Source organism: Oreochromis aureus, linkage group 22 (assembly GCF_013358895.1).
Source record: "Oreochromis aureus strain Israel breed Guangdong linkage group 22, ZZ_aureus, whole genome shotgun sequence".
NCBI classification, from domain to species: Eukaryota; Metazoa; Chordata; class Actinopteri; order Cichliformes; family Cichlidae; genus Oreochromis; species Oreochromis aureus.
The window spans coordinates 515,872-541,087 of record NC_052962.1 but is presented as its reverse complement, the minus strand read 5'-3'; the positions used below and the strand labels follow the sequence as shown (position 1 = coordinate 541,087).

Below are 25,216 nucleotides of genomic sequence, written 5' to 3'. Positions count from 1 at the left end.
AATTGATCACACTGATCTGATTCTGCTGTCTGGTTACTTGGGGTCAGAATGGAAGATGGTTTGGTACGGCGGCACCTTCTTGCAGGTTGCATGGTTACTAAAAAACAAAAACAAAGACAGTCACACGGTTCAGGAAAACAAACAAACAAAAACAAGACATTTAAAAGAGACTGTGAGATGACCAATCAGAGGAGCGTACTTGATCATGTGGTTGGCGTAGGAGGTGGAGCAGCAGGTGATGAACCTGCAGAGCGAGCAGTGGACCAGAGAAGGGTAGTGCGTCCTGAGGTCAGGGACCGAGTTCAGACACTCGAGGCAGCGCTGAAGCGGCCGAGACAGCCTGAGAGAGAGAGAGAGAGAGAGAGAGAGAGAGAGAGAGAGAGAGAGAGAGAGAGAGAGAGAGAGAGAGAAAGTGAAGGAGTGAGAGGTTTTGTGCAGTGGCGCCGCCCTGCTGGGAGGATGAAGCTGTCAGCAGAATCTGAGCCACAAAGATAAAACATGTAGGCCTTTTCTACTAGAATCTACTCTGCTCAACTTGGTGTTGGTCCTTTTTCATGACATCCACGTAATGTGCATGGGGGGTTGTTAGAGGGTTGTTATTGATGACTCTGTCATTTTAAAGTTTTCTTCTCTTTTTAATTTTAAACCTTCTTCTGATGATGTTGACATCCTTATTAATTCTTTTAATGAACACTGTCTTGCCATTCTTAATCAGGTTGCTCCTTTCAAAACTAGTCATTGCACTGTTAGTTCCTGCACACCCTGGTTAAATAATCAAATCCGTGGTCTTCGACGCTCCTGTCGAAAAGCAGAGCGTCTCTGGAAGTCCACTGGGCTGGTTGTCCATCGGGAACACTTCAAAGAACTTCTTCACTTATTTAATGAGTCAGTCAAAGAGGCCAGATCCTCTTACTTCAATAATCTCATAAATCGTCATAAAAATAAGCCAAGAATTCTATTTGATACCATCAACAGTATTGTTTCTCCTCCAACTCAGCATGCTGTGTTACTTTCTGATGAAGACTTCAGTACTTTCCTCAATTACTTTGTAAATAAGGTGATGGACTTGAGATCCAAAATCTCCTCAAGTGCCTCCCCTTATGAAGATGCCCCTTGTTGTCCCGGGTCATTTGCTTCTTTTTCTCCAATCACACTCAATGACTTAATTGCAGTAATAGGTAAAATGAAATCCTCATCATGCTCCTTAGATATATTACCTCCCTCTGTCCTGTCTGGGACTCTCACCAGCATTGGTCCCACACTTCTATCCATCATCAACAGTTCACTGAGGCAAGGCTGTGCTCCGTCCTATTTTAAACACGCTGAGGTAACCCCTCTGTTAAAAAAACAGAATCTAGATCCTACCTCCCCTAGTAGTTATCGTCCTATTTCAAGATTGCCATTTATAAGTAAATTACTAGAAAAAATTGTAGAAAACCAGTTCAGGTCCTTACTATGCCGATTGCAGATTTTTGACCCTTTTCAGTCTGGCTTTCAAAAGCAGCACTCTACGGAGACCGCTCTCTTAAGGGTCCATAATGATCTACTAATGGCATCTGATGCAGGAAATTGTTCCGTGATCATTTTGCTAGATCTCAGCGCAGCCTTCGATACCATCAACCACAAAATCCTACTTAACAGGCTGAAGGTTCTGGCTGGTATATCTGGCACCGCCTTAGACTGGTTTTCTTCCTACTTATCAGACAGGACCTTTTCTGTTAGGACTGATAGGTTCTCCTCTAACACTGCTGCCCTGACCTGCGGGGTTCCACAGGGTTCAGTTTTGGGTCCATTGTTATTTTCTTTTTATATGCTTCCTTTAGCTGGCATTATTCAGTCTTTTAGTGACCTGTCTTATCATTTCTATGCCAATGACATTCAGCTGTATATGTCCTTTAAGCCTCATCAGCTGGATAGGCTGTCCTAGTCCAGTGTTTAACTCAAATCTCTGATTGGCTTTCTAACAATTACCTTGTTTTAAACATGAACAAGACAGAGACCATGATCATAGCTCCTCCTGATCTATATTCTAAAAATCAGTCAGGTTCTTGCCCCTTTCTGTTCTTCTGCTAAGCCAAATATTCGAAATCTTGGAGTAATATTTGACTCTTCTTTGGGCCTTGACTCGCACGTAAAATCTCTGTCTCGTTCCTGTTTCTTTCATTTAAGGAATATTTATACTGTGACATATGGTCTCTTTAGCTGAACTGGAAAAAATTGTCCATGCATTTGTGTCATCGCGTTTAGATTATTGTAATTCCCTGTTTACCAGCTTGGATAAATCATCTCTTTCTCACCTCCAAGCTATACAAAACGCAGCAGCCAGACTACTAACTCGCTCTAGCAAGCGAGCTCACATCACTCCTATTTTATGTTCTTTACATTGGCTCCCAATAGATTTTAGAATTCGTTTTAAAATTATTGTTTTAACGTACAGAGCACTAAATGGCCAAGCCCCAGATTATTTATCCAAGCTTCTCACAAAATACCCTGCTGCTCGCCGTCTCCGCTCTCAGACTCAGAGTTTGTTGGTTGCTCCCCGAACACGACTGAAGACGAAAGGGGGCGGAGCCTTTCAGTCTGTGGCACCAAGGCTGTGGAACAGTCTACCTCTACAACTACGTTTGGTTGACTCTGTGGAATCCTTTAAAAAACAGTTAAAAACTTTACTGTTTAAACAAGCTTTCTGTTGACCAATGCTTTTTACATTTTTATATTTTTAATTTACATTTAAACTCTATATTGTGTATATTGTGCATTTTGCTATTTATCGTACTGTTTATTTTTGAATCTCTGTGTGCAGCGCTTTGTGACTACCTGTCTATGAAAAGCACTTAATAAATAAACTTTACCTTACCTTACCTTAGAGCACTGCAGCCGAAAGTCCTGTGACGTCACTGGTATGTGACTTGAACATCACAACAATGGAGCACGTCCACGTATATCTGGTGCTTGGTGTATGGCTTTCTGTCAGTCTGAGGGGACCACAGTGTTTTTTTTATCCAACCATTTCCCCGACTGCCACGTTAAAAAAAAGAAGTTGGATTTAATTTTCGTGAATGATACGCTTTCGTGACTCATCGAGTGACGCCACTGACCAGCCAATTGGTGGCACACAGTCTCTTGATGTCACATTTTGGCTCGCTTTAAGATTGCTTGGACCCTCAGCTGAGTAGGTACTAAACAAGTACCTGGTACAAGGACCGACCCTCTAATGGAAAACCTTAAACACCGAGTCAAGCCCACCCGAGCAGGTACTTGTGGAAAAGGGCTAATGAAAAATTTTTCTTCTACAGTTCTGTTGGGTTTTCTGCAACATCTTTATCTAAACAAGGGCTTCTTACGACCCATATGTGAGTAGAATATTTTAGGTATTAAACAGCAGAAATTATTTAATGTCATTTACATTCTTATAAATGCTTGTTTTTTGAAGAATTCCCCACACACTCACATCCCACGGGCCCATTCTCCTGCGCAAGATAAAGAGTTTAAATGGAAGAAGAAGTCACTTGGATGAGTGACGAAACGTTTCTCCTACTGAAAACGCAACGCCCAGATGAACAGAATCAACTTTTGGAGAGTTTAAACGGACTCTGGCGCTTTAAACTCTGAGGGGCTGTATGTTCAGCTTCCATTGATTAATCGTTTGGGCTAATAAAATCACGGTAATGAGGCAGTTTTCATGTCAGTTCCACCAATCAAAAGGCGAATACCCCACGTGGCCCTAAATGTATCCAGTCACATATCTGTAACTGGGCTGAAAATGGCGATTGTTGATGGAACTGGCTGTGATGCATGGGGTTAGCGCCATTATCAGTAGCTACAGCGGCTCTCAGCTACCAGCTTTAGCACACTTGGCACGCTACGTGTATATGTGGTTTTCTTTTGTGGCTGGTTCAGTGAATTTTGGTCGGAGCGTGATGAAACTTGAGGCTTGAATTCTGTGAGAGCTCGGCTTGGTACCCCGTTACATAAAGTCGGGAGAGTTCGTAGCTCTGTTGTTTGTGTTTAGTGGACGCAATTACGCAACTGCTCTTAAAATCATGGCTTGTTTTCGCTGTTTGGGGGCGTAGAAATTATTTATATGAGCATTTAGCTGAGATTCTGAGGTTTCTGTGGATGCCACACATGTCCATATTTACATAAAAGACCCCCTTTGAACCCGGTACTGGGGGCTTTGGGACTATTTTTCCATTTTAATTATTTTCTTGAGACTTTCCAATGACCCAGGGAACCCCGGCTCTGATACCTGTCCGGGTTCAGGCTAAGCAGCAGCGATCCCAGCGTTTCCACTGGTTTCCTCTGAGGAACTTCCTGCGAAGACGTAGGAAGGGCAACATCCACCACCTGAGAAACAGGAGAAAAACAAAACATCATGAAGAACATGAGGAGGGAATAAAAGAAGTGAAAGAAACAAAACTTTATTCACACATACACCCATCTTCATATGCTTCTGCATTTTGTAGGTAAAACTACAAACAGTAAAAAGCTAAATGAAGGCAGAGGAGCAAAAAGAAGAAATAAACAGAATCCATTGAAAAGATGGAGGATTTCCTTCCTTCCATCCATCCATCCATCCATCCATCCATCCATCCTCTGCATCAGCCTAAGCAGAGAAGCCCAGACCTCCCTCTCCCCGCCCACCTCCTCCAGCTTGTCCGGGGGAACACCAAGGCGTTCCCAGGCCAGCCGAGAGATCTCTCCAGGGTGTCCTGGGTCTGCCCCGGGGCCTCCTCCTGGTAGGAAGTGCGAAACACCTCAGCCAGGAGGCACCCAGACTTTGAGGTAGGGCTGGGCGATAAGAGGGAAATCTAATATTTACAAACTAAAAACCAGCAATAAACAACTTAAACATAAACAGTCACAAAGAAAGAACAATACAGTATCCACATCTGAACCAAAGAGTAAAACAGTGAAATGTGGATTATTAAATATTAGGTCTCTCTCCTCCAAGTCTCTGTTAGTACATGACTTAATAATTGATCAACAAATCGATTTACTCTGCCTTACAGAAACCTGGTTGCAGCAGGATGAGTATGTTAGTTTAAACTAGAAAGTGCATTTTCTGAAGAAACTGCAGTGTGAATGCTTGAATCTGAATGTATGCACTGAAATGAATTAATTGCTGAATTTTAAGTTAAAAATAAAAATGTTGAATGAGCTGGAAAATACAGAGTTTTTAACCTGAAAACAAAAGTGCAGAACTTTTGAAAGCTGATGTTCACACAGAAGAAGTTGGAAAATAGCTGAAAAGTTTTTAAATTAAAATTTGGAAAACCTAAGAAATGAGAACAGAAAATTTAGAGTCAGAAAACATCTGAATGAATATTAAAAGTTCATATTCTTTGAATCACTGAATGACTAAAGTGTAATCCCTCCACTTGGATCCACACACTTTTAAAGGTTTACATCTCTGAGCTTTGAAAGACATGCTGTTGGAAAGAGAACAACGATGGCTTCGTTTTGAGGGTAAAATGATGGCTGTAGAGCAAACACTGTGGACACAGCAGCAGTTGGAAGAGAAGTGTTTAAGATGAATCTTGGCAGAGTGAGAGAGAGCTCGTTAGGCAGGCAGGTGTGAGCCTGGTTGCTATAGTGACTGCACCCACTGGCTCCATACACACGCACACAGACATGCACCTCACTTTTGCTGCTTAAAATGAACTGAAAAGTCAGCCCCAAACAAATCGCTCCCAAATGAAAAGTACAGGTCGTATTGACAAAATTCTTTCACCGTGAGCGGCAGCAATGTCCAGTCTACCTAATTCTCAGTTTTCATGCCTGTGGAGTTTATTATATGGACGTGGTGACAGTGTAAAAACACTATGCTCTTCTGATTTTCAAACGAACCTTCTGAGCCATTTTAACATTACAGTCTATGGAAGAGTTAGAGGGAGGAGGCTGTGCATTGGTGACATTTATGAAAGAACCATAATGCCTAGTACAATAATAAACACACTGGATGAAAGAGGACAGCGATGGCTACGTTTTGAGGGTAAAATCATACCTGTAGAGCAAACGCCGCGGACACAGCAGCAGTTTTAAAAAAGATTTTAAGATTAATTTTTTCGCTCCTCTCACTCTGGCAGTTGAGCTGTCTCACTCTAGCCCCAACATTCCGTCCCATACACACTCATTATAAACTCTGAAACGGCTGAAAAAACATCATGAAACTTAAACTGGAACTGAAGAAAAAGTATAAAAGGTATTGAAAAGATACATACAAGTTGAATAGTTGAATGTCTTGTCTTCGTTTTAAAGTTTGAATGGTGGCTCTATGTCAACGTATGTGAAAGTAGTAGGAGTTTAAAAATGAGTAAGTTGAATGAGGATTTGAAGGGTCTCCCCATTGAAATACATGGGAAATTTTTGTTGGAAAAAGTTGAATAAAATTAAAAATATAAATGTTAAAAATGAGAAAAATAGAAGCAGTCATGTCCAAAAGAAGAGGAATCTAACGGTGTTTGAATGGTTTTTCTAAGTTGAACGGTTTTGAAGTAGTAGGACTACAAAAAACGTACGGAATAGATAATAATAATAAAATAGAACTAGAAAGTGCATTTTCTGAAGAAACTGCAGTGTGAATGCTTGAATCTGAATGTATGCACTGAAATGAATTAATTGCTGAATTTTAAGTTAAAAATGTTGAATGAGATGAAAAATACAGAAATTTTCACCTGAAAACAAAAGTGCTGAACTGCTAAAAGCTGATAAGCACAGAGAAGAAGTTGGAAAATAGCTGAAAATGTTTTAAATGTAAATTAGAAAAACCTGAGTAATGAGAAATGAAAATTTAGAGTCAGAAAACATCTGAATGAATATTAAAAGTTCATATTCTTTGAATCACTGAATGACTAAAGTGTAATCCCTCCACTTGGATCCACACACTTTTAAAGGTTTACATCTCTGAGCTTTGAAAGACATGCTGTTGGAAAGAGAAGAACGATGGCTTCGTTTTGAGGGTAAAATGATGGCTGTAGAGCAAACACTGTGGACACAGCAGCAGTTGAAAGAGAAGTGTTTAAGATGAATCTTGGCACAGTGAGAGACAGAGCTCATTAGGCAGGCAGGTGTGAGCCTGGTTACTATAGTGACTGCACCCACTGGCTCCATACACACGCGCACAGACATGCACCTCACTTTTGCTGCTTAAAATGAACAGAAAAGTCAGGCCGAAACAAATCGCTCCCAAATGAAAAGTATAAGTCGTATTGACAAAATTCTTTCACCGTGAGCGGCAGCAATGTCTAGTCTACCTAATTCTCAGTTTTCATGCCTGTGGAGTTTATTATATGGACGTGGTGACAGTGTAAAGAAAGCCTGCTCTTCTGATTTTCAAAGGAACTTTCTGAGCCATTTTAACATTGGAGTCTATGGAGGAGTTGGAGGGAGGAGGCTGTGCTTTGGTGACATTTATGAAAGAACCATAACACCTAGCACAATAGTAAACACATTGGATGAAAGAGGACAGCGATGGCTACGTTTTGAGGGTAAAGTCATACCTGTAGAGCAAACGCTGCGGACACAGCAGCAGTTTTAAAAATATTTTAAGATTAATTTTTTCGCTCCTCTCACTCTAGCAGTTGAGCTGTCTCACTCTAGCCCCAACATTCCGTCCCATACACACCCATTATAAACTCTGAAACGGCTGAAAAACATCATGAAACTTAAACTGGAACTGAAGAAAAGTATAACAGATATTGAAAAGATAAATACAATTTGAATAGTTGAATGTCTCGTCTTCGCTTTTAAAGTTTGAATGGTGGCTCTATGTCAACGTATGTTGAAGTAGATACAGTTTGAAAATGAGTAAGTTGAATGAGGATTTGAAGGGTCTCCCCATTGAAATACATGGGAAATTTTTGTTGAAAAAGTTGAATAAAATTAAAATATAAATGTTAAAAATGAGAAAAGTAGAAGCAGTCATGTCCAAAAGAAGAGGAATCTAACGGTGTTTGAATGGTTTTCTAAGTTGAACGGTTTTGAAGGAGATAGAGTACAAAAACGTCGGAATATATAATAACTAGAAAGTGCATTTTCTGAAGAAACTGCAGTGTGAATGCTTGAATCTGAATGTATGCACTGAAGTGAATTAATTGCTGAATTTTAAGTTAAAAATGTTGAATGAGATGAAAAATACAGACATTTGCACCTGACAACAAAAAAGCTGAACTGCTAAAAGCTAACATCCACAGAGAAGAAGTTGGAAAATAGCTGAAAATGTTTTAATTGTAAATTAGAAAAACCTAAGAAGTGAGAAAGGAAAATTTAGAGTCAGAAAACATCTGAATGAATATTAAAAGTTCATATTCTTTGAATCACTGAATGACTAAAATGTGATCCCTCCACTTGGATCCACACAGTTTTAAAGCTTTACATCTCTGAGCTTTGAAAGACACAGTGTTGGAAAGAGAACAACGATGGCTTCGTTTTGAGGGTAAAATGATGGCTGTAGAGCAAACACTGTGGACACAGCAGCAGTTGAAAGAGAAGTGTTTAAGATAAATCTAGGCACAGTGAGAGAGAGAGAGCTCGTAGGCAGGCAGGTGTGAGCCTGGTTGCTATAGTGACTGCACCCAATGGCTCCATACACACGCCAAGACAGACATGCACCTCACTTTTGCTGCTTAAAATGAACAGAAAAGTCAGGTCGAAACAAATCACTCCCAAATGAAAAGTTCAGGTCCTATTGACGAAATTCTTTCACCGTGAGTGGCAGCAATGTCCAGTCTACCTAATTCTCAGTTTTCATGCCTGTGGAGTTTATTATATGGACGTGGTGACAGTGTAAAAACACCATGCTCTTCTGATTTTCAAACGAACCTTCTGAGCCATTTTAACATTAGAGTCTATGGAGGAGTTGGAGGAGGAGGCTGTGTATTGGTGACATTTATGAAAGAACCCTAACACCTAGTACAATAGTAAACACATTGGATGAAAGAGGACAGCGATGGCTACGCTTTTGAGGGTAAAATCATACCTGTAGACCAAACACCGTGGACACAGCAGCAGTTTTAAAAATATTTTAAGATTAATTTTTTGCTCCTCTCACTCTAGCAGTTGAGCTGTCTCACTCTAGCCCCAACATTCCGTCCCATACACACCCATTATAAACTCTGAAATGGCTGAAAAAACATCATGAAACTTAAACTGGAACTGAAGAAAAGTATAATAGATATTGAAAAGATAAATACATGTTGAATAGTTGAATGTCTTGTCTTCGTTTTAAAGTTTGAATGGTGGCTCTACGTCAACGTATGTGGAAGTAGATACAGTTTAAAGAGGAGTAAGTTGAAGGAGAATTTGAAGGGTCTCCCCATTGAAATACATGGGAAATTTTTGTTGAAAAAGTTGAATAATTTTAAAAATATAAATGTTATAAATGAGAAAATACAAGCAGTCATGTCCAAAAGAAGAGGAATCTAATGGTGTTTGAATGGTTTTTCTAAGTTGAACGGTTTTGAAGGAGATAGACTACAAAAAAACGTCACGGAATCTATAATAATAAAATAGAATAAAGATTAGAAGAACAATACTGTGAATGCTTTTACAAGCATTCACACTAATAACTAGAAAGTGCATTTTCTGAAGAAACTGCAGTGTGAATGCTTGAATCTGAATGTATGCACTGAAATGAATTAATTGCTGAATTTTAAGTTAAAAATGTTAAACGAGATGAAAAATACAGAAATTTGCACCTGAAAACAAAAGTGCTGAACTTCTAAAGCTGACAACCACAGAGAAGAAGTTGGAAAAAGCTGAAAATATTTTAATTGTAAATTAGAAAACATAAGAAATGAGAAAAGAAAATTTAGAGTCAGAAAACATCTGAATGAATATTAAAAGTTCGCTTTCTTTGAATCACTGAATGACTAAAATGTGATCCCTCCACTTGGATCCACACAGTTTTAAAGGCTTACATCTCTGAGCTTTGAAAGACACGCTGTTGGAAAGAGAAGAACGATGGCGACGCTTTGAGGGTAAAATGATGGCTGTAGAGCAGGGGTGTCGAAGTCCAGGCCTCGAGGGCGGTGTCCTGCAGGTTTTAGATAACACCCTGGGTGAACACACCTGAATCAAATGAGTAGTTCATTACCAGGCCTCTGGAGAACTACAAGACATGTTGAGGAGGTAATTTAGCCATTTAAATCAGCTGTGTTGGATCAAGGTCACATCCAAAACCTGCAGGACAACGGCCCTCGAGGCCTGGAGTTTGACACCTGTGCTGTAGAGCAAACACTGTGGACACAGCAGCAGTTGAAAGAGAAGTGTTTAAGATGAATCTTGGCACAGTGAGAGACAGAGCTCATTAGGCAGGCAGGTGTGAGCCTGGTTGCTATAGTGATTGCGCCCAATGGCTCCATACACACGCTCACAGACATGCACCTCACTTTTGCTGCTTAAAATGAACAGAAAAGTCAGCCCGAAACAAATCACTCCTAAATGAAAAGTACACGTCGTATTGAGAAAATTCTTTCACCGTGAGCGGCAGCAATGTCTAGTCTACCTAATTCTCAGTTTTCATGCCTGTGGAGTTTAGTATATGGACGTGGTGACAGTGTAAAGGCAGCCTGTACTTCTGATTTTCAGACAAACCTTCTGAGCCATTTTAACATTGGAGTCTATGGAAGAGTTGGAGGAGGAGGCTGTGCATTGGTGACATTTATGAAAGAACCATAACACCTATTACAATAATAAACACATTGGATGAAAGAGGACAGCGATGGCTACGTTTTGAGGGTAAAATGATGGCTGTAGAGCGAACATTGTGGACACAGCAGCAGTTTTAAGAAAAGATTTTAAGATTAATTCCCCCTCCTCTCACTCTAGCAGTTGAGCTGTCTCACTCTAGCCCCAACATTCCGTCCCATACACACCCATTATAAACTCTGAAACGGATGAAAAACATCATGAAACTTAAACTGGAACTGAAGAAAAAGTATAATAGATATTGAAAAGATAAATACAAGTTGAATAGTTGAACGTCTTGGCTTCGCTTTTAAAGTTTGAATGATGGCTCTATGTCAACGTATGTGGAAGTAGATACAGTTGAAAGAGGAGTAAGTTGAAGGAGAATTTGAAGGATCTCCCATTGAAATACATGGGAAATTTTTGTTGAAAAAGTTGAATAAATTTAAAAATATAAATGTTAAAAATGAGAAAAATACAAGCACACATGTCCAAAAGAAGAGGAATCTAATGGTGTTTGAATGGTTTTTCTAAGTTGAACGGTTTTGAAGGAGATAGAGTCCAAAAAACGTACGGAAAAATAATAATAAAGATTCGAAGAACAATACTGTGAATGCTTTTCAAGCATTCACACTAATAATAAAGATTAGAAGAACAATACTGTGAATGCTTTTACAAGCATTCACACTAATAATAAAGATTAGAAGAACAATACTGTGAATGCTTTTACAAGCATTCACACTAATGAATCAACACCCCCGAGTCATTCTAACTACCAGAAACCTCGAAGCACAGGCCGAGGGGGCGGTGTGGCAGCAATTTTTCACACCAGCCTATCAACCAACCAAAGACCCAGACAGACTTTTAATTCATTTGAAAGCCTGATGCTTAGCCTCGTCCACCCCAGCTGTAAAACTCAGAAACCAGTCTTACTTGTTATCATCTATCGTCCACCTGGGCCTTACACAGAGTTTCTCTCTGATTTCTCAGACTTTTATCTGATTTAGTGCTCGCTCAGATAAAATCATTATTGTGGGTGATTTTAACATCCATGTAGATGCTAAAAATGACAGCCTCAACATGGCATTTAATCTGTTATTAGACTCAATTGGCTTCTCCCAAAATGTAAAAGAACCCACCCACCACTTTAATCACACTCTAGATCTTGTTTTAACATATGAAATAGAAACTGAACATTTAACAGTGTTTCCTGAAAACCCTCTGCTGTCTGATCATTTCCTGATAACATTTACATTTACAATAATTGATTACACAGCAGTGGAGAGTAGACTTTATCAAAGTAGATGTCTTTCTGAAAGTGCTGTAACTAAGTTTAAGAATATAATCCACCCACTGTTATCATCTTCAATGCCCTGTACCAACATAGAGCAGAGCAGCTATCTGAACACTACTCCAACAGAGGTCGATCATCTTGTTAATAATTTTACCTCCTCACTACGTACGACTCTGGATACTGTAGCTCCTGTGAAAACTAAGGCCTCAAATCCGAAGTCCCTGACTCCGTGGTATAATTCTCAAACACGTAGCCTAAAGCAGATAACTCGTAAGCTGGAGAGGAAATGGCGTGTCACAAATTTAGAGGATCATCATTTAGCCTGGAGAAATAGTTTGCTGCTTTATAAGAAAGCCCTCCGCAAAGCCAGAACATCTTACTATTCATCACTGATTGAAGACAATAAGAACAACCCCAGGTTTCTCTTCAGCACTGTAGCCAGGCTGACAAACAGTCAGAGCTCTACTGAGCCAACAATCCCTTTAACGTTAACTAGTAATGACTTCATGAACTTCTTCACAAATAACATTTTTATCATTAGAGAAAAAATACCAATAATCATCCCACAGATGTAATATTATCTACAGCTACTTTTAGTACCATCGATGTTAAGTTAGACTCTTTTCTCCAATTGATCTTTCTGAGTTAACTTCAATAATTAATTCCTCCAAACCATCAACGTGTCTTTTAGACCCCATTCCTACAAAACTGCTCAAAGAAGTCCTGCCATTAATTAATTCTTCGATCTTAAATATGATCAACCTATCTCTAATAATCGGCTATGTACCACAGGCCTTCAAGGTGGCTGTAGTTAAACCTTTACTTAAAAAGCATCTCTAGACCCAGCAGTCTTAGCTAATTATAGGCCAATCTCCAACCTTCCTTTCATATCAAACATCCTTGAAAGAGTAGTTGTCAAACAGCTAACAGAGCATCTGCAGAGGAATGGCTTATTTGAAGAGTTTCAGTCAGGTTTCAGAGCTCATCACAGCACAGAAACAGCTTTAGTGAAGGTTACAAATGATCTTCTTATGGCCTCTGACAGTGGACTCATCTCTGTGCTTGTCCTGCTAGACCTCAGTGCAGCGTTCGATACTGTTGACCATAATATCCTATTAGAGCGATTAGAACATGCTGTAGGTATTACAGGTACTGCGCTGCAGTGGTTTGTATCATATCTATCTAATAGACTCCAATTTGTACATGTAAATGGAGAGTCCTCTTCACACACTGAGGTCAATTATGGAGTTCCACAGGGTTCAGTGCTAGGACCAATTCTGTTTACATTATACATGCTTCCTTAGGCAGCATCATTAGAAGACATAGCATAAATTTTCACTGCTATGCAGATGACACCCAGCTCTATCTATCCATGAAGCCAGGTAACACACACCAATTAGTTAAACTGCAGGAATGTCTTAAAGACATAAAGACCTGGATGGCCGCTAACTTTCTGCTTCTTAATTCAGATCAAACTGAGGTTATTGTACTCGGCCCTGAAAATCTTAGAAATATGGTATCTAAGCAGATTCTTACTCTGGATGGCATTACCTTGGCCTCCAGTAACACTGTGAGGAACCTTGAGTCATTTTTGACCAGGACATGTCCTTCAACGCACATATTAAACAAATATGTAAGACTGCTTTCTTCCATTTGTGCAACATCTCTAAAATTAGAAATATCCTGTCTCAGAGTGATGCTGAAAACTAGTTCATGCATTTATTACTTCCAGGCTGGACTACTGTAATTCATTATTATCAGGATGTCCTAAAAACTCCCTGAAAAGTCTTCAGTTAATCCAAAATGCTGCAGCAAGAGTCCTGACAGGGACTAGGAAGAGAGAGCAGATTTCTCCTGTTTTGGCTTCCCTTCATTGGCTTCCTGTTAAATCCAGAATTGAATTCAAAATCCTGCTCCTCACATACAAGGTCTTAAATAATCAGGCCCCATCTTATCTTAATGACCTTGTAGTACCATATCACCCTATTAGAGCACTTCGCCTCACACTGCAGGCCTACTTGTTGTTCCTAGAGTATTTAAAAGTAGAATGGGAGGCAGAGCCTTCAGTTTTCAGGCCCCTCTTCTGTGGAACCAGCTTCCAGTTTGGATTCAGGAGACAGACACTATCTCTACTTTCAAGATTAGGCTTCAAACTTTCCTTTTGCTAAAGCATATAGTTAGGGCTGGACCAGGTGACCCTGAATCCTCCCTTAGTTGTGCTGCAATAGACGTGAGGCTGCCGGGGATTCCCATGATGCATTGAGTTTTTCCTTTCCAGTCACCTTTCTCACTCACTATGTGTTAATAGACCTCTCTGCATCGAATCATATCTGTTATTAATCTCTGTCTCTCTTCCACAGCATGTCTTTATCCTGTCTTCCTTCTTTCACCCCAACCAGTCGCAGCAGATGGCCCCGCCCCTCCCTGAGCCTGGTTCTGCCGGAGGTTTCTTCTCCATTCTTCTAATGGAGATTTGGCGCATTAATGCAGTTATGGCGTTAACGTCATTTTAACGAGATTAACGCTGACGGCACTAATAAAAATTCTAACATAAAAATGTGATGAAATTACAGAAACAAAAGTGTAGATAGTGACTAAAAACGACCGACGTAGAACAATCACAGCTGGTTTATGTAACGTGCTCTTTGGTGTGCACGCAGACACTGACATTTAAAAAACGTTGCAGTGGATGACTTTTCAGCTGGTTGGGAGGGGGGAATTAATAATGCATTCACAGTGTGTGGGAACAAAAACATGCAGACATCCAAATGTTGCCATGGCACTTTATACTCTATTGTTACGATAAAGCCATTTTAACCATCGTACATGGAAAAACTCCTGATACATCGAGTATATTCGATATATCGCTCAGCCCTAATTGGAGGTGCTGAATCTCTTTCCCACTGCTTCACACGTGACTGCAAACTGCTGCAGTGCGAGCTGGAGAAAGCGAATAGAACCACAAAAAGCAGAGATGAGGTTCTGGGACCGCCCAAGCGGCTAATTTCCAGCTTTCTCCACTTTCTACAACTAATTATTTATTCTAACATCTTTGCACTTACCATACAGTGTGTCTGTGTTAACTTGTCAGTTGTTTCTAAACAAACCAACCTCCTTTTGGTTGATCTTCTGTCTCTAAACAAGAACAAACTAAAAAATGGTCTTGGATGGTAGAGCAGATGATTTGGATCTGAAAGCTCAGGTGATGAGCGTTTCCACGCTGCTCACCTTGCATGAAGCAACAGTCGTCTTAGGTCCTTCACCTTCAGATTCCCCAACCACAGAATACGCCCTGACCGTCACCTGCATACAGAGATACTCAGTAAAGGTGAGGCGGCTCCAACGGGAGTTCATTAATTATCGAAGGATATTTTCCTCGTTTTTTAGAGCTATTAATGATCAAATCTGGGTCATGTGTGCCAGGTGTGCTGTGGACAGGTGTGTGAGGTCTACCTTGGTTCCAGGTTTGAGTCCGCCGAGCTGAGGTGGTCTGATGTGCGTCCTGTGATACAGAACTCTGTGCTCAACCAGCTCTTTTACGTACAGGAAGTGGAGACGACATTTATCACAGCCAAGCTCGCGCTTCTTCTGCAAACGTGTACCAACACACAGAATTAAACCCCACCTCAGTGCAGATGATACACTGCTTTATATCAAAGTTCCTCCTCGGTCCTCTCCAAACCCTCAGTGCCTCAGACTTGATCTCCAAAAACAAACGCTGATGGTGGCATCTGTCCAGTTCAACAAAGCCAGGCTTTCTTTGCATTAACTGGTCTGATAAAACCTAAAACCCCAGTCAGGGATGATGGGCATCGCACCAGTGGATGTCAGCTTTATCTGTTAAGCCAGGCTTCCTGCTTCAGGCTCTGTGTGGGCTCACATAAGAGGAACGTGGAGTTTCGGAGTCTAGACCAACCCCTCGGAAATCTCTCTACCCAAGGACCCACGTCATCGTGGTAGTTCCAGAAAACCTCTCTGTGCTTTAGATTCCCCTTGATTTAACTGTGTAACACATTTTAACCTACACTTAAACTCTCACGGGTCTTCTAAGTTAAACCCATTAGCTGCATTACCTGCAGCAGTTACCTACCTGGTGGCGGATGAAGTGCTGCTGGTAGCAGGTGTTGCGGCGCAGCACTCTCAGGCAGTATTGACACATAAGGTTTCTGGTGCTGGCGTGACACTCCTCAAAGTGGAACCACACATCTGAGTAGAAGGACGACCTGAAGCCACACTCCTGCAGACAGAAAGCGGGGCACATAAACTCTCAGGTCAAAACGAGCACTGACAAAGGTGAGGGCAGGTTTCTGGTGCTCGGAGTCGAACCTGGCAGATGTAGGGCATCTCTCCCGGTTTGTGGGTGGTCTTCATGTGCCACAGGAAAGCAGGTTCACTTTCAAATGCCAGCTCGCAGATCCTACACGTGGCTACGAAGGCAAATGAGAAACAAATCCATCACTGCATGACAGACACACAAACCTGAAGCATCCTTTTTACAGTGGGAAACACTCAGGATCAGCAGGCCATCCTGTAACTGCTAAACCAACCAAAGGGTAACCGCTTATGGTGTCACAGACCTTTGGACTCGCACTGATTGTGGACAGCCTCCACGTGACTCTGCAGTTTCCCAGCAGACAGGAAGTGACGGAAACAGTGAGGACACGAGAATGCCGAGTCCTGCTGAAATATCATGGACACATGCTGCTGCATGTGACTCATCAACCTGCAACATATACAAAACATCAGGAGTCACAACTGAAGACACAAACCAAACATCTAATGACTTGAGATCAAGTCCACAATTTCCATAACTAATGTCACGCTTTATTCAATAAGAGAGCATGAATTCATGAGACAAGTGGCCCGTTTTCTTTTTTATAAGCACAGGAGGCACATCCTGCTCATTTAACAGAAGGCAGGTTTAAGACAATCTCCAGAGTCTCACTCGATGTTGTTGCAGAGCGTCGTGGGACAGTGGATGCAGCGGTATGGCTCGCTGTACTTTGCGCCCATCAGGTTGCACTTCTTAGGGTGTTGTCCGGGGGCGGAGCCGTAATAAAAATCCTCAACCAGGATCACAAGTTTGCTGTGAGGCGAGCTGGACAGGGATCCAAACAGATCTGGCTGAGAGGGGTCGCAGAGGGAAGGAAGGGAGGCGGAGGTGCTAACCTGGCTGGTCAGGAGATCACCAGATGACCGGTGAGCCCTCTGAGAAGGAGAAACACCTTTATACTGACACACAGAGAAGGAGAATGATGTCACATGAAAAAGGTTCATCAGGTGACTCTCTTGGAGTAGATCCTCATTGATCAGCAGTGTGAACTCACAGCAGAGGGTCCTGGTCTGGTTTTGGACACCCTACTGTTGGTTTGAGAGTCTTTGCTGGGTTTCAGGGTTCTGACTTTGTCCCTGCTTCGCCCGTGGTGTTTGGTTTTCTTCTTCCTCTTGAGGTTCCTCAGACTTTGCATGATGGCTGGGCTGCACATCTGAAGGAGGACGGAGGAGGAAGAGGGTTTTAATCAGGCTGTGTGATGACACAGGTAGAGGTGTAAAGGGGTGGCTGTGCAGGACTTACACACATGAATCCTCGCAGCTCTGTGATCAGTTTGTACTGAGATGTGCAGATGAGGCAGTCGGGGGGGCGCACAGGACCCAACTCACCTGAGGGGGGACACGACACATGACAGCTAAGTACATATCCTACACCTTAGCAGAAATCTGACCTGAAGCAGCCTGCACCTGAATCCTCTACAACACAGTCCTCTGCACTTCACCTCGCCTGAATCCTAACCACAGTCCTGAGTCCACGATATCAGCACTCAGAACTGAAGCCCCCACATCACCTGAGTCCTAACCTCATTCCTCAACATCCGTCTTCCCTCACACCTGGGTCGTCTTCACCTTGGTCCACATCTTCATCCTCATCCGAGTCTGAATCTCCAAGTCTTATCACAGGGTTAAGGGTCATCTTTGGGTTTGTGTCAGCTTTTTATCAATAATGAAGCTGACTAAATCACCATGGTAACCTGACGCTGCAGGTAAACGTCTACTGACAGCCTGACAACTGACCAATCAGATCACAGGACTGGGAGAGTGACGTACTGTAGTCTTCAGAGGTATGTGATCAGGACCTAACTTGATAGTGGGGTTTACACGGGAACTTTCTTTTGTTATAATTTGAAAAACATGAATGCTTGAACTTTGATATACAGTAATTTGTTATTTTCAAGGTTTAGACTACACACAGTTTTGGGGCCAGAGAACATCTGCAGGAGAAATCCCTCCAGCCTGACATTGTAATCACACGCGCTGCATCAGAGCTTTGAAAACATTCATTCAGTTCCATAAAAGGAAAAACTACTTTTCACTGATTTTAATACTACTTCTAATACAATTGATCAGCTTTTTTTGTTTGTTTTGTGTAGGAAACTGGACCAGCTGAAGGTACATTTTTTAAAATCAAGCATCAGTCCTTTTTAATCAAACGGGCTACAACTTTTAATACATTTAAATCAGCTCTTTCTGAAATACAGGTCAGCAGTAGAAGGAAGCACCGGCTCAGCTTTTCTGTTTACAGATGACTGTGTGAGCTCAGGCAGTCTTCATTCACAGGTAACTCTGGCTACGTTCACACTGCAGGTCTTAATGCTCAATTCCGATTTTTTGATCAAATCCGATTTTTTTGTCTGCTTGTTCACACTACACATAAAATGCGACAGCAAACACGCTCTAGTGTGAACGCTCAAAGCGGCCCGCATGCGCAAAAGAAGACGTCACACACAACGCGCTCTGTTTAGACCCAGAGCAAACAGTATTGTTTGACTGATGGCCCTTAATATAAAGACTTCGGACTTTACGTTTCCCAACTTTTGCTTTAAGTTATTTTGTTATTTACATAATAATGTAAATAACCTAATAATGATCCTTATTGCTGTTTTAGAGGAGCGGTGCTTCAAAGGATAATCTGCAGATTTCTGTCAGAATCTGCAGAAAATACAGTAAAAATAAAATGTTCACATTTCTCCAACGTTGTCTTCCTAACAGTTTCACCGGATGGTAGGAAATCGTTCGCGATGTCTTCTCCGGCGCTGATAATTGGCGTCTGTCTTGTGTCAGTGACGTAAAAGACGGATTTAATGCGACATGACCGTTCAAACAGCAGTCGCTTTCTAAAACATCGGATATGTATCGGATTCAGTACCACATACGAAAGTGACCCAGATCGGATTTGAAAATATCGGATTTGTGCCGTTCACACTGTCATACCATGATCGGATACGGGTCGCATAGGGTCAGAAAAGTCAGATTTGATGCGCTTTCGCCTGCAGTGTGAACGTAGCCTCTGACATTTCCAGGCTGGTAAACTGGTGTAATGACTGCAGACCCCCCCAAAAAAAGCTCTATCAACAACTGTAGCCATGACAACCGCCTGGTTATGTCGTACTTAGCAGCTCTGAGAGAATCCATCAAGATCTCTATAAACATTTTTAAAGTTTTATCTGGAGACTTTTTGGTGTCGGACAGAATATTAGGACAGTATTTAAATATCTGCTGGACTGTCCATCTGATCTCCTCAAGGTGCTGGTTTGGAAAACTCACAGTCAAGTGTAAACCTCAAATGTATTATTAATATGGTTAAAACAGGAAGGATAACTGGAACAACAGCACTCGTTACTTCCAGAGACAGTTCTGTTCACAGTTTTTGTTCTGATCCTTTGCATGAGTTAAACTCACACGGGCTTCCTTTCTGTAAGAACAACCGTAAAAACAAAAACCAAACCAAAGAAGATCAAAAACAAGGACAAACTAGGAAACATGGTCACCTTGTATGATGAATAAAGGAAGTGAACCCTGACATTTAGTACTAGTTAACTCTTTGGTCATGTTGGATTAAGCTGAACACTGAGATTTTACTTACTGTACGTAAACAGAAGGACTTCACTTGATTTATAAGCATTTGTAGTAAAAATTTGTGTAAATGAGCAGTTTTACCCAGCTTGTACAGTTTTTATGATCACTGAATTCAAACTGGGGCTGAAATTTAAATGTTCTAACTCTGTATGGTCTCGTCTTGCTTAGCGTCATGGTGATGAGTTCAAACCGTCTACATACTGAGCTATGACAGGATTTATTTATTTATTTGGCTTACTCTCTAACATCTCTACAGACCTGAGCACAGACGATTAGGAGTTGTCAAACCTTTGTGCAGCAGTGTGTGCGGTGCTGCAGATCTGCTGCTCGGACGCTGTTTGGTCCTGACAGGTGCTGGGGGGGGTGTGGCCTGCGGTGAGGTGAGCGGTGATGCCGCAGCAGAATGTTGATTCTTTAACCCGGATGGAGGGTTGAAGTTCACGTTGTGGTCAATCAGAACCTTCTGAGCTGCTTCACCAGAGATCACGCCTGAGCACAGAGACAGTGTGCGTTAGCCTGAGGAACACCTGAACTGGGTCACATCTGCTGGCGGAGGGATTACCTGTGATGATGGGGGTGGGGACAGGAGCAGGAGCAGGGGAGGCACTCAGCGAGGCAGTGGTGCTGATGTACTGGATCCCTGCAGGACTGTGAAGGGTCAGCGTGACAGGGATCTGGACCGTGGTGAAACCGCTGGCTGAACCTTCAGGATGAGCGTGCAACTTCAGCTTTGCAGTGCCCCCTGCAGGATAGACGCAGAAATACATGACACCGTTGATCAAAACATCAAACCATTTTTAGGATCATTATTATTATTATTCATTATTTATTGCAAACACTCACAGAAAACCAGTTATTTTCCATATAATAAATAGTATGGGGATGGGACATCGGTGGTGATTAGTAGGGGTGGGTTTCAATAATCGATTTATCAATTCAAATCGATTTTATCTTGAATAAAGTGATATCGATTCATTAAATCCTGAATTGATTTTTAAATATAAATGTATTTCGCCAGAAATGCCAGAATTTCAGGTTAAAGTTCACAAAACTATTTCAACAACCACCAAACAGCTAAAACAGCAAATGAGAGCACATGGACGTAAACGCAAAGCGCAGACCTGACGCATCCGAATCTGTGAGCTGGCGGGTCCGCGCTTTGTGTTTACGTCTTTTTTGCGCTGATCCTGAAGCTGCAGTTTTGTCTCTCTCCAAACAAAGTTAACTGAACCAGCAGCAAAAGAAGATCTAAGCTTCAGATTTCGCTTCACATTAACATTGTCATGAATTCCCTCTGACTTTTGCTGTTTTGTTTCCACCACAATTTAAAAAAAAAAAAAAGAAAAAAAAAATCACACTTCCTGCACAGCTCTCTCTCTCTCTCTCTCTCTCTCAGTGTACTTCCAGAACAGTTTCCAATCTCAAATCTCTGTTTTCTGCATTATTCACGTGCTTATTACCCACCAGTCTATCGTTGTGTACAGCACTGTCAGCCGCTGTTTTGTTTTTTTTTACCTCCGACAAGAAAGCCTCATTTCTGCTGTTCAATACCGAAGAAATTTTAACTTTTAATATTAATAATAATATTAATATAATATATAATATTATTAACCTATCCCCACAAGTCAAGTCAAGGCATGCAGCTTGTGGGGATAGGTTAATTGGAAAATCCAAATTGTCACTAGGTGTGAATGTGCGAGTGAATGTGAGCGTGAATGGTTGTCTGTCCCTGTGTGTTGGCCCTGCGACAGACTGGCGACCTGTCCAGGGCGTACCCCGCCTCTCGCCCTATGACAGCTGGGATAGGCTCCAGCGCCCCCCGCGACCCTGGAAAGGGTAAGCGGAAGCGAATGGATGGATGGATAATATTATTATATATTATAATATATATTATATAGTATTATTCTTCTCTTTTTCTATTTACTGAAGAATATCTTAAGCGCGTTATTTGCTATAAAAAGCCAGGCCAGGAAAATCTCCTTCATGTTTTATCCTCAGTTACTTTGACACAAAGTCACCTGCTGTGATGCTCACACCTCGGATGAAGTCTCATGAGAGTCAGTACTGACAAATGATCAGAATTATCACATTTTTGACTGAGTCAAAACTTCCCAGATTCAAATCGAATCAAATCGAGGATCGAATCGGTTCTAGAAATCAGTGACGACACCCAGCCCTAGTGATTAGAGTCTTTGACAAAATCTTTTGCCTCTCGACACCTTCGTGGACAAAAATGCCACATTTATTTCCATTATAACCACATTTTTAATCTCTCTGCCACTGCAGTATAAAACCATGCATTCTGTAATGTCAGCATTTTATTTTGAAGAATAGTCGTGATATTTGACATTTTTACTGTATTTCCCCGGATTCAACCCTTTTCCTGTTGTAGGCCAACGCATGAAACTTGTATTACTGCCAGTTACATGATGGAGCTGTGTGACCACCAGGGAGGCCCCAGAGTGATTTGTGTGGATGTGTGTCTGAAACTATTTTCTAATCGAGATCTGAGTCATCAGTGGAAACAATTATGCAAACTTCAACAACAAAAGATAAATATAACAGAACATATGAAATATGAAGAAATATTCAGGCTATGCGGGAAAAGAATCTGTTTTTGTGAATTATTGTAATAAATACTTAATTCAAATGTTTAAACTGGCAATTAAGTGATTAAAATAGTGAAAATAATTTAATATTTGATCATTTTGAAAAGGTCTCAAAGTCATTAAGTGATTTATGAAAAAAAAGCAGACTATAACATTGTATTATATATTGTATGAGGATTTTATGGCAGATTTTGTGTGTGCACATTGTGTTTGAGGAGGGCACAAGGGTCAAACATGAACACAGCGAGCTTCAGGGTCAATGTTTAGCAGTGACTGATTGTATGAACAAAGATATGAATGAAGTGCTTCTGTCTGAAAGTGTTTAGGACTGACCTCCAGGCAGCAGGGGGACCAGCTGACCGTTGACCCTGAAGCTTAGAGAAGCACCTGCAGACTGAACACATCACATGTTTGAAATGCTGCAGATGATCTATAATCAACAACCAGCAGTCGATCTATAATCAATAATCAGCCAGTACCTCCATTGCGCTGCTGACTGTGAGGGTTCCACAGCTGTTCTCTGCGTTAGGCTGGACTGGGATAGGGATGATCTGGACTGCTGGGGGGTCAGCGTCCTCCTGTAGACCTGAACATGAGACAAACACCTAATCAGCTGACTGTCTGATCACAACAATCAGCCAATTTGAATTTAAGAGGAAATTCTACGGTCACTTTGCTTTTATCAGGTGCTGAACTTTATCCAAATGCTAACAGCTTCCTACTGAAATCCTACAGACTCAATCATATTTGGTCTGTTTTGGTTTTGGGGTGAAGGCCGCGTCCGTGGTAACAAGTTAGTCGACTAATCATCACCATTAGTACGAAACTTACTCGTCATTTAAAGGGGACATGAGACGCTTCATATATAAAGGCTAATTTACATCACGGAGCCCTGCTCTCAATGACATCTCAAAATGTCATTATTGCTGGTCTCCTCTGCAGGAAGATAAGGAGGGTGTAAAGTTTTTCAGCAGCCTCTAAAATCTTTGTGTTTCCATGATGAGCATCAGTAATAGTAATAGTAATGAGCATCCTTCCGACGTCACATCTTATGAAGACTCTAGAGCGGCTCTTCCTCAACCTCCTCCAACCACAGGTACAGCATGCCCAGGACCCACCACAGTTCGCCTACAAGGCGGATGTCGGAGTGGAGGATGCCATTCTGTACCTCCTACACAGAGCCCACTCACACCTGGACAAGGGAAAAGGCACGGTCAGGATCCTGTTTCTTGACTTTTCCAGTGCCTTCAATACAATCCGGCCCTGTATGCTCCAGGAAAAACTAAACAGGATGCAGGTGGACCCCTGCCTGGTCGCTTGGATCTCCGACTACCTTACTGACAGACCACAGCACGTCAGGCTGAAGGACATCACGTCTGACCCTGTGGTCAGCAGCTCAGGTCTTCACCTCTGACTTCTGCTACAACTCTGAATTATGCCATATTCAGAAGTTTGCAGACGACACAGCCATCATGGGGTGTATCTGGGATGACCAGGAAGAGGAGTACAGGAGTCTGGTGAGGAACTTTGTCACATGGAGTCACACAACCCACCTGCAACTCAACACCTCAAAGGCCAAGGAACTGGTTGTGGACTTCGGGAGGTCCAGAGAAGGTCCACTGCCGGTTCAGATAGAGGGAGAGGAGGTGGAGGTGGTCACCACATACAAGTACCTCGGGCTGTGGGTGGACAACAAACTGGACTGTTCATACAACACGCAGCAGCTGTATAAAAAAGGCCAAAGCTGACTGTATTTCCTCAGGAGGCTGAGGTCTTTTAACATCTGCAAGAAGCTCCTGAGGATGTTTTACCAGTCGGTGGTTGCAGGAGTACTTTTCTATGCTGTGGTGTGTAGGGGGAGCAGTACAGCAAAGAAGGACTCATCCAGGCTGGAAAAACTGATCAGGAAGGCTAGCTCTGTGGTCGGCATGAAGCTGGACACTCTGGTGTCAGTGGCAGAGAAAAGGACACTAAAGAAACTGCTGGACATTATGGACAATGCTGGGCATCCTCTGCACACGGCCATAAACAACCAGAAGAGTCAGTTCAGTGACAGGTTGCTTCTCCCAAAGTCAAGAACCAACAGACTTAAAAACTCCTTTGTCCAACACGCCATCAGACTGTTTAACTCCTCACTGGAGGGGAAAGGGAGGGGAAACAGGGGGACAAAGGAGGGCGGGAACAACTGAGCTGTAGGTGCTTTTTTACACTGTGCAATATTTGTTTTGTTTTGTTTTTTTTCTTATATTCGACTGTGCAATATACTCACTCAAATGAGCAATCCTATTTATCCATATTGTATATTCTGTATCTATATATGTGTATATATGGTGTATTTATGCTTATATCCTTACTCTCATTCCCCTTTATTGTATCTGTAACATGCAACTTCTTTCGGTGCTGTGCTACTGGAAACTGAATTTCCCGGAGGAACCCACCCGAGGGATTAATAAAGTTTCATCTAATCTATCTAATCTGATAAATACAGATTCTTAGACATGGCAGTTAGTTAAGTGAATCGAGATAATGGAAGGATAACCTGCATATGCAGAACTCATTTCACTGTACAGAATTGTTTGTTTGTTTGGGTGTTTTTAACCTTCATCATCCATTTCTTGCAGGACCTCTTCCTCCTCTTCATTACATTTCATCTCCTGGTCAGCTGTGCCTCCTGCTGGCCTCTCCACCTCTGTTGTCATCTCCTTGCCTGGTG

At 41.7% G+C, this 25,216-nt stretch overlaps 1 protein-coding gene across 1 annotated transcript in view; it reads right to left on the bottom strand.

Annotated features, from left to right (window-relative positions):
• The window catches only part of pogza (pogo transposable element derived with ZNF domain a), a 34,107-nt gene that overhangs the window by 6,281 nt on the left and 2,610 nt on the right, over positions 1–25,216 (bottom strand). Inside the window, exons 2-17 of the mRNA XM_039605609.1 lie at positions 25,103–25,210; positions 22,983–23,089; positions 22,837–22,897; positions 20,457–20,636; positions 20,183–20,383; positions 17,559–17,644; positions 17,311–17,469; positions 16,929–17,215; positions 16,561–16,706; positions 16,310–16,410; positions 16,074–16,220; positions 15,437–15,571; positions 15,212–15,286; positions 4,250–4,347; positions 200–340; positions 38–97 (exon numbers count right to left, since the gene is read on the bottom strand). Of these exons, the coding sequence (XP_039461543.1) occupies positions 38–97; positions 200–340; positions 4,250–4,347; positions 15,212–15,286; positions 15,437–15,571; positions 16,074–16,220; positions 16,310–16,410; positions 16,561–16,706; positions 16,929–17,215; positions 17,311–17,469; positions 17,559–17,644; positions 20,183–20,383; positions 20,457–20,636; positions 22,837–22,897; positions 22,983–23,089; positions 25,103–25,202 (2,084 nt within the window). The 5' untranslated portion in view covers positions 25,203–25,210. The remainder of the gene's footprint in view (positions 1–37; positions 98–199; positions 341–4,249; positions 4,348–15,211; positions 15,287–15,436; positions 15,572–16,073; positions 16,221–16,309; positions 16,411–16,560; positions 16,707–16,928; positions 17,216–17,310; positions 17,470–17,558; positions 17,645–20,182; positions 20,384–20,456; positions 20,637–22,836; positions 22,898–22,982; positions 23,090–25,102; positions 25,211–25,216) is intronic.